At 40.9% G+C, this 13,239-nt stretch overlaps 2 protein-coding genes across 3 annotated transcripts; one reads left to right on the plus strand and one right to left on the minus strand.

Annotated features, from left to right (window-relative positions):
* Window positions 1-4,620: 4,620 nt before the first annotated feature.
* Window positions 4,621-8,907, minus strand: trappc1 (trafficking protein particle complex subunit 1). 2 transcript variants are annotated; one of them, XM_064329025.1, is made up of 5 exons: window positions 8,746-8,907; window positions 7,985-8,083; window positions 7,239-7,309; window positions 6,725-6,863; window positions 4,621-5,298 (listed from the first exon to the last, which is right to left on the minus strand). In XM_064329025.1, the coding sequence occupies exons 2-5, from the start codon at window positions 8,081-8,083 to the stop codon at window positions 5,170-5,172; spliced, it is 438 nt and encodes a 145-aa protein (XP_064185095.1). In that variant the 5' UTR covers window positions 8,746-8,907; the 3' UTR covers window positions 4,621-5,169. The 2 variants fall into 2 exon arrangements, with proteins under 2 accessions (XP_064185095.1, XP_064185096.1); XM_064329026.1 differs by lacking the exons at window positions 4,621-5,298; window positions 8,746-8,907 and adding exons at window positions 5,391-5,468; window positions 8,430-8,608.
* Window positions 8,908-9,299: 392 nt separating this feature from the next.
* Window positions 9,300-12,354, plus strand: psmb6 (proteasome 20S subunit beta 6). Its single transcript, XM_064329024.1, has 6 exons — window positions 9,300-9,466; window positions 9,814-9,881; window positions 10,683-10,814; window positions 11,326-11,455; window positions 11,693-11,837; window positions 12,063-12,354. The coding sequence occupies exons 1-6, from the start codon at window positions 9,374-9,376 to the stop codon at window positions 12,188-12,190; spliced, it is 696 nt and encodes a 231-aa protein (XP_064185094.1). The 5' UTR covers window positions 9,300-9,373; the 3' UTR covers window positions 12,191-12,354.
* The last annotated feature ends 885 nt before the right edge of the window (window positions 12,355-13,239 follow it).

The raw sequence follows: 13,239 nt of genomic DNA on the forward strand, positions 1-13,239 counted from the left end.
GGTTATGTATATATGCTTTTTTCTGTGTTCATACTGATCATACTGATTCAGTGTTCATGCTGATCAGCGAGTCCATCATGATTGCCCATCAAATCAGCGGCAGTATGTTTTCAACAGATTACGTGCAGCACAGATTAAATTACAGGCCTCTTCATCCTGGATTATGCCAGATAACGTGCAGAAGGCCTGGAGCATTGTAAGGGACAAACTTTATAAAGCTCACAAGGTCAAATAATTCTGCAGTATTGCAAGGCCTTTACACAGCTAAGGACTCAAAAGCGATCACACTGTCATCTCCACCTGTACCTGTTGGAGATGAGATGCTAGTGCAGGCCTGGAGCAGTGGCCCAGAGCAGTGGCTAACATTGCCACACTATTTATAGTTTTTAAACAAACAAGCGAAAATCTTCACCCTTTCCTTACACGGGTTCCGGGCTCAATAACAAGCTAAAACAACAAAGACAAAACAAACCAAACGGTCAAAGCTTTTCAGGTTTCTGCTTTTCTGCCATCGAGCTTATCAGCTTGGTTCTTGTAAGATTTGTTTTGTCTCTTCCGTAGACTCGCTCTATCTCAGAGCGGTGTGTGGGTTCCTAGCCTCAGCTTCTTGCCGTGAAGAGTGAGGACACCTTTAAGCCCTAGGCTGACTAATGAACTGGACTGAGGGACACCTGAATACTGTAGAGTCCTTTCCCAGGAGCAGTACTGTCCGTATCTTTGCAAAGATGAGCAGTGGTTGAGTAGCAATGCAGCTACTTAACCTAAATTGCTTTAATAAAATATGTGGCAGTGTACTTGTTCAATGGATGAGAAGAAGCCATTAGGTCCTCTGGTTCCAGGGCAGCCCTAAGCACATAAAAATTTAACATAACAAGCTGTATCAACAGGAAAGTAACAAAGAATGCAATGTGTTCACTTGGCAGAAATACCCTATTGCAGGATTACAGGAATGTCCTTGTTCTGATAGGTCAGAATCACAAATTTTGTGGTACTCCTGATGCCGTTTGTGAAAAACTCCACTTAAAACTTTCCACTTAAAATTATATTGATGCCATCTCTCTAGAAATGTATTATCATACAAGCAAAGGACCCACTACTTATACTTCTAAAATGACCTGATGCAGAAAAATGAAAAATGTTTCATTTCAGATTCCTCTTAACCTCTGATCTGCTTAAGAACCAGAACAAGGTTATACCAGACACGGCAATCTATGGAAATAATTCAGTTTTTATTATTTCTGATAAACCTCCGTTTCTGTTTTTAATTCTACGCTTCTTTAAATGAGTGTGATGATTAATGTCACTTATCTGTGAATATTGTTTTTAAAGATGCGAATCGTGGGATTAAGTCTTTCCCTAGTGTTGTGGACATACAGAATGCCTTGGCTATCAGGTCTTTTGATGTTTGGGGGTATTTTATAAAATGCTGGTGTATTGTACACAAGCTATAACACAATGATGATTAATATGTCTAGCCAAGCTTTATATTTGTGAGAAGTGCTTGTTAAAATCACACCAATCCATTAGCAAATTTGATGAAACTAAAAAAAGGAAAGAAACTTAAACCTTCCAAAGCTAAGGCAATTCAAATTGGTTGGGTTCAGATATTGAGTTTAGTAACATTTTCATTTTAAATTGCATTGCCTTGCTTATGCAGTAAGAATGGAAGAAATTCAAGCAAATAAAGGAACTAACTGATTTCTCTGTCTCATTTATAGAAGCATCATTTTTAATGGTTAGATGTTTTCCCCCACATATGTTTCTTGAAAAATGAACGCATTACAGGATATTAGATATGATGGAAAGGGGATATAGTGAGCGTCTCGGGGAGCTGGATTAGGTCAGATATTCCCTGATAGTAGTTACAGGAGGACATTACAAGTGCAGGCTCGGCATTGCTTATCTTTTCATGCTCATTTGCATGCAACCCATTAATGTGCTGCGAACTATCACACATTCTATGAATAAAATATGTAGTAGCAGATACCACTGAGGGCTGATGTTGCTGTCACAATCTGACGGGGGAGTGCGTGTAGTGCAGTGGATGGCACCTCTTTTTTTTTTTTTACATAATCGGGAATATAACACACAATTCATGGGAAATTCAAGTTTCCTCTGAAAATCCCACAGAAGTGCATATTGCCTACATGGTTCAGCTAGGTTATCAAAGTATTTTCAATGGCCTATGCATTCGTAATTTCTCCAGTTTTTATGCTATGGAACACATCCCCACAGACAGTAAGCACACCCAGAGTGTAAACATACAAATATGATTTGGCTGTGGTTCAAAGTTGTCATTGCCCCCTGCAATTTCACAGTCCCTCATTTATGTATGTAAGGGAGCAGGGTATGGTGTAGGTCAGTAATAAAAAAGTGCTGTGTGTGAGGGAGCCTGTGATGTCATGCTGGCAGTAAGGATGATGAGCATGTGAGTGTGGAAAAGGAGCACCACTCTCAGTACACAGACTTAACCACACCAGGGCCTTTATGTAATTATTTGATGAGGTACGATATGGGCTGGGGCTAATCTGGCAGTTGCATAACAGAGACAAGATGTTCACAGTGCCCGGGGCCAGAGAACGAGTTCTCGCATGGATTAGTCCCGACTGCAATTATCTGTGCACAAAGTCACACACTCGCACTCAAACACTCATACATTACAAAGACTCCTTTTAAAAAGTCCTTGAAGTGACCAATACAGGTACTGTGTTTGCACCCACTGGAGAACTTTTGGGGTACCCCAATTCTGTCACATTTCAGCAAAGACATCCACTCATTCTAATGGTATACAATCAAAATGGCCTTAGACAAAGGCAGACACACTACACACATATGTGCACCAAACACAGCTGCATATATAATTAAAAGCAGAACTGCAACCCCATATTCTACGCAACTCAGAATGCACACACAGGCTTCTCATGCCTGAACGGCAGCAGCCAAAAGCATCAGACGTCCAGGCCTATTTTAACAATCTTCTCTGTGCCACAGAGCCTTGTTGTCTGAGCATACATCTCTGCTGGCAACAACTCAAAAAGGCAGAGTTGATCAAAAGATTTCTTGGGCACGCTCAGTGATTTCCTTTGGGACGTCAAACAGCACACTCAAGAAAAGTAGCCAGCATCTATATTTAATGCACAAAATAGCAACAATGAGTACGCCAGAGCCTGAAATAATGCGCTACTGAATGTGCAGGTGAAAGGCAGGACATCAGCCTACGAAATGCACAGAACCGCAGTCCACGGTACTGAGGACGACGCAGGGTCTTAATGCTGACATCTGCCGCAAGGCACGACACAAGACTGAACCCAAGTGTCAGTGTCAGGAGGGCAAGGATGAACAGAGCCGAAGAAGCTCAGAGCGATTCCCGCCTTTCGACACGCGCGATTATAACTGTCAGCGGCGGAGGGGGCTACAGCGCGGTTTACGCGCTCCGCTACTGCGTTATAGCAGGGGCGTCGAGCGCATCGCACGGACAGACATGCAGGGGGCGCTTCAAGATAATTTCCCAAAGAATAGTGACAGGCTAGTATTTGTCCTAACGTGCTGACATACTGATCAATTTCACTAAGCACTGACTGTTGGAAAGTAAGAATTGTCAAGGGAAAAAAACTATACATATGGTTCAAAGTGCTAAATACCTACATGATTCTCTTTTTTGGGCCGTGTGATAAAAAAACCGTCTTCGGGCAATACGACAGACTAATTAACATGCTTGTGAAATAGGTCAAAAATAAAGGCCTCCAGGGATTCAGGTTTAACACTGAGCACATCTGACATTAAACACATCCTGTTACTATTCTGTTCTTAAATTAGCTAGGAGAAGGTTTTATGCTGTCTATTTTAATGGAACATGCACTATACTTGGCGCAAAAAATGTGACTGCGTTTTTTAATGTCTTCTATGGTGGAAAATATAAATGACCTAAATAACTGAAAATATATAATATATATTAATATACAACTTAGCAGAAAGGTGAAGAGACGACCTACGTCATTAGCTGGATTATGTATGAATTGATGGTAGTACCTCATCATTGGGCAATATCTGAATGGTATTTTGTCCAAGTTAATAGGCGCATATTCTACGGGATTTATGGTATTAATTTATCTTTTCTTTATTGTTCTTTGTACATTATTAACACCCAGGTAACAGCAACCAATGAAACCTTGCATGCTAATTAGTACACCAATACATTAGACTGTATAGTCTTAAGTTTATATCATCAGTGTCTGAGACAATTTCTAAGGATTCTTGAGGGATAGGATACATATAATATGCAGGATCTCGGGTACTGTGGACTGTGACAACAGAATCTGGAAGGAGTGTCCAAGATTAAATATGTACATCACTGGCTGAATTTTGAAACATGCATTGCAAAGGAACTAAATATACAATGGGGTAGTGATTGGCCTCAGAAAACTTCCTCTTTGCAGATATTTTTAAACATTGATAATGCATCATAAATGTGGAAATCTGGAAATTATCACATTATCCAGGAGCTCCAACAAGACAATTTCTCCTTTTTGCCAGGGAAATAACCTCAACCCCAGATACAACTCATGCACATTACATTGAGTGCCGTGTCTGAAAGAGTAAAAAATACCTCAAGAACAGAAGTGTATTTTACATATTTATTTAATGTTTTTGGGGAGGAGGGCATGTAAAATAAATAAGTACAAACAGTATGCCTCTGCAAATCCGTGAGTGCCAGTCAGTTCAACTGGCTCGGTGTTTCACTTTGTCATTGTGTACGTGTGTCAATCTGTGTGTCACTTTCACACCATGTCCATCGAGTCCCTCCATCAGTGTAAGACAACGCGTATGTGTGCATTTGTCAACGTCATGTGTTTAAGAAATGACAACCACCCCCCCCCCCCCCCCCCCCCCACCACACCACAAGAGTCTTTTCCCACTGGTAAATCCACAGTTCACCCACCGTGTCTCTCTTCCTCACTCCCTCCCTCCAAACCCCTCGGTCCTTCACTCCCTACTACCCTCTGCTTCCAATACATCCCGTCACTCACAGTTCTCACTCACAGAAAATCACAGCTCACGGATCGCACAGGGTAGTAGGAGGCGAGGGTGCGAGCAGTTTGGAATTCCCAGCGCACCTCTCTCTCTTCATCAGCTTTTTTATCCTTCCGCTTCCTGCTCGTCCTCCCTCCTTCAGCCAGCGCGAGCGCTGAAGAAAGGCAGAGCTCTGATGAAGGACTCCAGTCTGCTGCTGAAGAGCTCGCTCTGCAGAGTCTCCCCCAGAGGACACAGCGGGTTCTTCACTATGTACTCCACATACAGCTGCAAACACAAAGACACGGTATTAATACACTGTGCACACAGCACTGATACACACCAATACAGCGCTAACACACTCCACATACAGCTGCAAACACAAAGACACGGTATTAATACACTGTGCACACAGCACTGATACACACCAATACAGCGCTAACACACTCCACATACAGCTGCAAACACAAAGACACAGCATTAATACACTCTGCACACAGCACTGATACACACCAATACAGCGCTAACACATTCCACATACAGCTGCAAACACAAAGACACAGCATTAATACACTCTGCACACAGCACTGACACACACCAATACAGCACTAACACACTCCACATACAGCACTAATATAGCACTAATACACCCCTTATACAGTATTACTACACCCCACATACAACATTAATTCACTCGACATACTACTGCAAACATACAGACAGCATTAATAGACTAACAGTCATTGATACCCTTTATATAAAGTCTTTGAAATGGTCACAGATGCAAGAAAACATATTGCATTCATACAAAGGGAGACAATGTATAAATCGAAAACCAGAAATACGCAAATCTAAATGATCTGAGTTGACAGATTTACAAAACAGGGTCCCCATTTTTTGAAAGGGTCAGGAATGCTTTGAAAATCAGGACAGTCTACTGATCCTAGCTGACTTTTAAATGCTCTTTAGATGCTGAAGTGAGCATAATGAAGTCCAGCAGTCACAGTAATGTTCTGTTCATTGTGAATCTTTTCAAATTTTATTCCTGAGACTCACCAGTACCCTCATTATATGGACACTTCATAATTAACATCAGTTAGCATTTGTGTTTGCATAGTTCAGATGGGACACATGGCTATTCAAATAATAAACATTTCACACTACAAGAGAGATATAGAGGCTCTGGAAAAGGTTCAAAAAAGGGCAACCAAATTGATTCCTGGTAGGAAAGACAAAAGCTAAAGACTTAAGATGCTTCATCTCTTCAAGCTTAGTAAAAGGAGATTTAGGGATGATTTGATTGAGGCTTTTAAATTCATAAAGGGGATTAACAAACTCAACTACAAGGGGACATAAATGTAAATTAGTAAAAGAAAATTCCGTACAGATATTAGGAAGAATTTTCTCACGTAGAGAGTAGTCAATATGAGGAACAGCCTGCCAGGTCATGTAGGAGAGGTAGAACTTCTGGGGATTTTCAAGAGCAGGCCTGATATAATCTAGTCCGTAGGGAATCAGAGCACTAGGTACAATTAACAAATGGCGAGCATTAATGGGCTGAAAGGCCTGTTCTCATCATTGTTATATTATGATAGATTCCCTTGTTTTTCAGCAACAAACACACACACACAAGCACACACGTATACACAAACACACGAGCGCGCACACACACACACACACATGCGTGTGCGCGCGCACACACACACATCCTCACCGTGCTGTAGATCTGATGCAGGACGTCCCTGCAGTTGGGCACGCCCAGGTCAGTGTTCATCACTATCTTCACCCCAGTGGGCGTCTCATAGTAGTGAAGTTTGTAGCGGCTGGTCTGGAAAGCCAGAAAACCATCCTTCCTGCAGGAATGCGGGAGTCAAGGAGAAATTTGGAGGGGAGGGTACAGTCTCTCAAAATACACACACCGGTCAAATCAACATAGAGATAAATGAGAGAGCCAGGTCACTACATACGTACATCCACACAGAAAAAGAAAGCACACCCAAAGGAGCGTTCTAGAGATAGAGTCCAACATCCATTACAAATATATACTCAGGCAAACAGACAAATGAACACAAGTGGATTCCAACCAAAGCAAGTCAGCCTGTCAGATTTAGGCTACTGAGAGATAAACCAAAACATGATTCCCAATAGATTATTCCATAGTATTCCATGACATGGAAAATAAGCCACACCCATACTGAGCCATATGCACCAACAGGCTGCCAGGATACATGTCGAGAGGAGACATCTTGCTGACGAAAGAGCGTATGGAGAACAGCATCCCATACATCAGTTTATACTCCTGTGAAAGACATAGGAGAAATACATGAATCTGAACAAAATCCTCATTAGTCATCATCCTAACCAAAGTACTGTTCCTGATGCCACAAATACGGATTCTACATGAGATATAGCATCAGTACTAGCATCTGTCTCACTACAAGGCAATTGTGCAAAATCAAATGTTAGATGAATTAAATGTTTCTGAGATAATAGTTAGGAAACCATTGCCATTTTATTAAACAAACCTTTGATTACATGCAGGGGAAAAGAGTATCTCATTTTACCAATAATCTTAGCTCTCCATTGAAAAAAGGCTGGTTACCAACTTTAAGTTTCTATCTCTGTAATGTCGAAACAATCCAAGGTACCCAGCATTCTTACTGCTTACTAATGTATAACATATAACATAATTCACCAGCCAGGGTTCCACATTCAACTAAAGCACTAGTATTTGGTGCAATACCAAATTCTGATTGTAGCCAATTGGCCATAGTGCCACCCAGAGTTGGGTGACACAGTTTTGACTGCCTTACCAAAATATTTGAGAGAGATATGTAGTAGCATGGGTTATACGAGAAAGCATGGAATGGTAAAGGCAAATGGAAGAGAGCACACATTCTAATCAAAACGGCTAAGGCCTGAGAAAGGGAAAACAGACAGGTTATGCACCCGTTTTACACTAAGCCTGTGCTACCTCCTCCTTGGAGATTCCAGCCTGCTTCTTCCGATTCCACTCGCTGTAATGGAGACAGCTACCATTTCGGTCAAAGATGTACAGGTTGTGGACAGTCATCTGGTCAGAGTGAAAAAATTAAAGATGAAAAAATGGTCAGTTCCTTCAAGACATCGCTTCTAAATCTTAACTGTAGTATATACAATATTGATATCCTTTTTAAGGCCAGTTGGGGTAGATTGCAATTTGTAGTAGATGCTGATAAGAAAATGGAAGGTTGAGAAAGACACACATATAGACCAAGTTCCGTTCAACAGATGGGTTTGACAAATGCAGCAGAAGGATAAATAAAAACAACAACTCAGAACAAATAAACATTAGCGTTACTGTTACATAAAGTAACAAGACAAATAACATTAGAGCAATATTTTCCCAATAATAAAGGAAATGTTCAGTGTACACATACTGCTGTTTTCTGATTTCTGCTATCAGCCAGCAAACGTATTCGCATTGATGTCTCTAACCAGATGCCGTGCTAAATAAATTTATATCTTCCATTTTACAGTAACTTAGCTTGGAGTACAAGTAGCTTAAATAGCCAAGTCGCATTTTGTTTATGCACCAGCTAGCTAGCTAGACAATCACTGTCGAACAGCCATCACAAATACTATGCTTAATACTTTGAAATTGATAGCTAGCCTTTTTTTTTTTTTAAACTTTTATTGTAGCAGTAATCACTAAGCCAGAAAAGAATATATATATTAGAGTAACGTTTACCATACCTCAGCCTTCCTGTTTCTCTATCGCTACCACCATAGCGGTGGTGTCTTCTCCATTGCCAGTACAGCTAGCTAACATTTAGCTGTCAAAGTCGTAGACTAGACCAGTACCAAGATAGATATATTATATCCAACAGCTTGTGTTAAGTAACAGTGCTGAGTGATTGTGAATAGCACAAACATTTGTGGCCTTGGTTATTCCTATGACAGGATAATGTATTCATTCCGACAGGCATTCAGGCGAACAGCTTAGAGCCAAAATGGAACAGAGAGTGTTCCGTTTCTACTCGTCACAGTCGCACAATAAAATAAAATGGTAAAAAAAAAACGTATTACTGGGTTATGTGACATATCACTGTAAGTGCACCCCTTTTCTGTTTCCTGTGGATCATAAGCAATGTACAACTTTTGAAAAGTGTAAATTGGGATAGCTATAATATTGAGCGCTATGCGTATCTCCTGGTTGGTAAGATACTTTGATCACATGACATGATCCACAACTATACAGCGTAAAGCCCCAACGATTTTTTTACGCTATTTGCGTAATATGTAGAAAACGGGGGAAGATCGTGGCAAACTACTCCACAAAATAGAGATTCACTATGAAGTAGCTCACAAATAGGAAAACAAGATGGCAACGGCTATGGCAATGAATCGGATTCAGCATCTCTCTGGTTCCAATAATTTGGTCCCTGACTGGCTGAGCAAAGAAGTCAGCACTGGGGTAAGGTATTTTAAGATGATCTATTTGGAACTAGCTTTTTACAATTTGGAAATAGCGTTTCACAAGTTGGGAAGGGAAAGGGGAAAACTGATTAGGGCCCTCCTGTATGATACAGCAAATCTGCTCGTACACATTGCAGTAGCTAGCCTAACTTTTAATAAAATTAGCAGTCTTCATATGTAATGCGTTAACATATTTGAATTATGAATATCTTAAATATTCAAGATCGAAGAATCGCCGCACAGATAAAGTAAATATTACTCTAATGTAGCTAACTTAAGGTTACGTAGGTAACCGTAAGCATTCAACGCTATTGTAATTGTACTGGTGACTTTTCTGTCTTGTAGACCACGATCATGGCGGTGGAGTTCGATGGAGGCGTTGTGATCGGTGCAGATTCCCGGACAACCACTGGGTAAGAGCCACAGTCAGACCCTAGGATGTGCACAGTCTTACTCCGATCCGTACTCGACAGGTTAACTCCCTAACTCGCTGATCACTAACATGTAGCATGTAGGTAGGTTTTGTACATAAGTTGGTCTCTGATCGGTGCACATTGTGTTAAATTAACGTTAAATTATTAGCTCTGATCGGTGCACAATAGATTAACGAAGCACAACGTAATTATGTCATTAGTAAAAATGGAAGCATTCTACATACACTATATGACCAAAAATATCTGAACAGCCCTTGGTCTAGGGCTGTTTTTCATGGTTTGCGCTAGGCCCCTTCGTTTCAGTGAAGTCTAATTTTAATGCTGCAGCATACTATAACATTCTAGACTGTTCTGTGGTTTCCAAACAGTCTGAGGGAGGCCCTTTCCTATTTCAGCTTGACAATGCCCCTGGGCACACAGTGAGTTCCATATAGAAATGGTTTTGTCAAGAACGGTGTGGAAGAAGTAGACTGGCCTGCACAGAGCCCTGACCTGTTGGCCCTATTCAACACCTTTGGGTTCCAATTGGAAAGCCAACTGCGCAACCTCACTTATGCTCTTCTGGCTGAATGGAAGCAAACATCCAACATCTAGTATAAAGCCTCCCCACTAGAGGTTGTTATAGCAAAAATAAGCTCTAAAATCAATCAATCAATCAAACTTTATTTATATAGCAGAAGTCATACATCAAATGCAACTCCAAGTGCTGAACATAAAAAGTGGAAAAAAGAGTAATGCATCTCATTTTATGTCTGATTTCTTCTCTCCCTTATTCTGCAGTGCCTACATCGCCAACAGAGTAACCGATAAACTGACCCCAATCCACGACCGCATCTTCTGCTGCCGCTCTGGTTCAGCTGCTGACACACAGGCCATCGCAGATGTTGTCACCTACCAGCTGGGCTTCCACAGGTGAGATCTGCATCACTGTTTCAGTTCATGACCCAAACGCCTGGGTCACCTGTTGGGAATCATCTTAGCATAAGTATTTATAACACCATGTGCTTCAGAGTTACATACAGTACCAGGTTTTCCCCTATCTGTGAATTAAGAGTGAATGGATATAATCAGAATTTGAGTGTACCCTCTTTTAATATAAATATGTATAAGACCTGCTTTGGCATTGGTTATAGAACCGTGTTTATCTCAACTACCATTGATGCATTGCATCCACCTGGGTGATAGACAACAGCTGTTTTGCAACATGAGTTCAAGGTCAGGACTTATCAGCTATGTGGAGAAGGAAAGTTGCATTCATATAGTTATACTTTGTGATGAATATGTGGTTTCATTTAGATTTGAATTTGGTTGGAATTTTTCTGGACCCCTTCCTAGTTGCAGTTGAATTGTATTTTAATGGCTCTCGTAGACATAGGATGGAGTTTTATGTTTGTCTATAATTCATTTGCTCTCATTACTTTAGTATTGAATTGGATGAGCCCCCACTGGTGCAGACAGCTGCCAATCTGTTCAAGGAGATGTGCTACCGGTACCGGGAAGAGCTGATGGCCGGGATCATCGTGGCAGGCTGGGATAAGAGGAGAGGTGGACAGGTGAGTGATCTTCCTTTTTTGTTTGACCCTTAGTAGCTACACATTGCTTCTTAAAGCACTTCTATGTTTATTATCAATTATCAAACACTGTTATATACAGTGCAATCAGTTAAAAAGTTAAATTGAATTTATATTTAGTGTTATCCAACATTTCTATTTTGATTGTGTGGTAATGTGTCCAGAGACAACTCGTCCACATGTTGTGTTACTAAATTAAGTGTAACCTCTGCCCTCCAGGTTTACACAGTGCCTGTGGGAGGGATGCTGGTGAGGCAGCCAGTGTCTGTGGGTGGTTCTGGCAGCACCTATGTCTATGGATACGTGGACTCAAACTACAAGACTGGCATGAACAAGGAGGAGTGCCTGCGCTTTACTGCAGGAGGTGAGAGATGAGTAGGAGAATGGTTAGGCTGTCACTTTTTGAGGATACAAATCATTCACTTTGGTATGGAGAGCAAGAGAACTCCACACGCATACATGCACACACACACACACACACACACACACACACACACGTTGGCTGCCTAATTTAATATTTTCAGAATGGCTTCAAGGTGAGGTGTTTTGGCTGAATGTTTCTTAAATTTTCTGTGCCCTCTCTGCGCAGCCCTTTCTCTGGCCATGGAGAGAGACGGCTCCAGCGGGGGGGTGGTGCGCCTGGCCTCCATCTCTGAGGAGGGGGTGAAAAGACGGGTCATTCTGGGGAACGAACTGCCCAAATTCTCCACCGCTTAGCTGCAAAAGTAAAGAAGTTCCACAGAATTGCTCTGCCTAATGTGCTGTGCTTTCATTTTCCTGTGTAAACATACTGAAAGACCATTTCATTGTTTTGTAATGCTCTTTGATGAAAAAGAAGCAAAACAGTTTTTTTTTCAATAAAATCATTTAATGCAAAGGTATTGAGAGTCCTGATGATACGTGCAGATCCTATGGAGCAGGGCTGCCCAACCCTGTTCCTGGAAATCTACCGTCCGGTTGGTTTTCACTCCGCTCTTAACAAAGCACACGTCATTCAACAGCCAGTAATCTCTCTGAGCTGCTAACTAATAGAGTCAGGTGTGCCCAGTTAGGGTTGAAATGAAAACCAACAGGATGGTATATCTCCAGGAACTAGGTTTGACAGCCCTGCAATGGAGGTTTTCTGTTCCTTCGGTTGTTGGGACAAGATTCCCCTGAGAGTTTGTGAATACATTAGCTTTTATGTTTTTGGTAAAATATGAGTTGTTGTTGATGTTCAGTATTTTAGGACTGTACCCAATCCCCTGCAATAATGAATAGAGAATTGAACATTACAATGCTAAAATCATCCTTTTGATTTATACAAAGCAGGACCTCAGATTGCTTGGAAGGTGATACATAATTGGAGTCCCAGTTAGATGGTTGAACACAAAGCTATCAACCTGGTCTTTCCAAAAACGTTTACCCAAATATAAACACTTCTTGACTTTAGCTTGATGCCAATTCTCGACATTTTGTATTTCTAAAATTAATCCATGTTGAAAAAAGCGAAAAGTAGACATCAAAGCTGGAATTTCCTGGCTGTTGTATTACTTTTATTACAATCTTACAGAAATTGATATCTGATCACAACCGATGAAAGATTACATGAATATATGAATTATATGAATACTTGATTTTTCATATCTTCCAAGAACAGAAAGCTTGGGAGCATACTCTAAGCTACATTGTACAAAACGGAAGTTTTACAATTTTTGGTTGTCAGACACCATATATACTGTATATGTTTAAAAGCACTTGGATTAATCAATAATTATCGCCCTGAT

Source organism: Anguilla rostrata, chromosome 3, assembly GCF_018555375.3.
Source record: "Anguilla rostrata isolate EN2019 chromosome 3, ASM1855537v3, whole genome shotgun sequence".
Classification (NCBI taxonomy): Eukaryota; Metazoa; Chordata; class Actinopteri; order Anguilliformes; family Anguillidae; genus Anguilla; species Anguilla rostrata.

What these genes read in the sequence shown, in the direction of transcription:
- trappc1 (XM_064329025.1), bottom strand. Translation starts at nt 8,083, where the DNA reads ATGACTGTCCACAACCTGTACATCTTTGACCGAAATGGTAGCTGTCTC. An exon ending in AAGATGTCTCCTCTCGACAT is followed by an intron (nt 6,864 to 7,238) that starts GTATCCTGGCAG and finishes GCATTCCTGCAG; the next exon opens with GAAGGATGGTTTTCTGGCTT. An exon ending in TGCATCAGATCTACAGCACG is followed by an intron (nt 5,299 to 6,724) that starts GTGAGGATGTGT and finishes TTGTGTTTGCAG; the next exon opens with CTGTATGTGGAGTACATAGT.
- psmb6 (XM_064329024.1), top strand. Translation starts at nt 9,374, where the DNA reads ATGGCAACGGCTATGGCAATGAATCGGATTCAGCATCTCTCTGGTTCC. An exon ending in TACCAGCTGGGCTTCCACAG is followed by an intron (nt 10,815 to 11,325) that starts GTGAGATCTGCA and finishes TCATTACTTTAG; the next exon opens with TATTGAATTGGATGAGCCCC. An exon ending in CCTGCGCTTTACTGCAGGAG is followed by an intron (nt 11,838 to 12,062) that starts GTGAGAGATGAG and finishes CTCTCTGCGCAG; the next exon opens with CCCTTTCTCTGGCCATGGAG.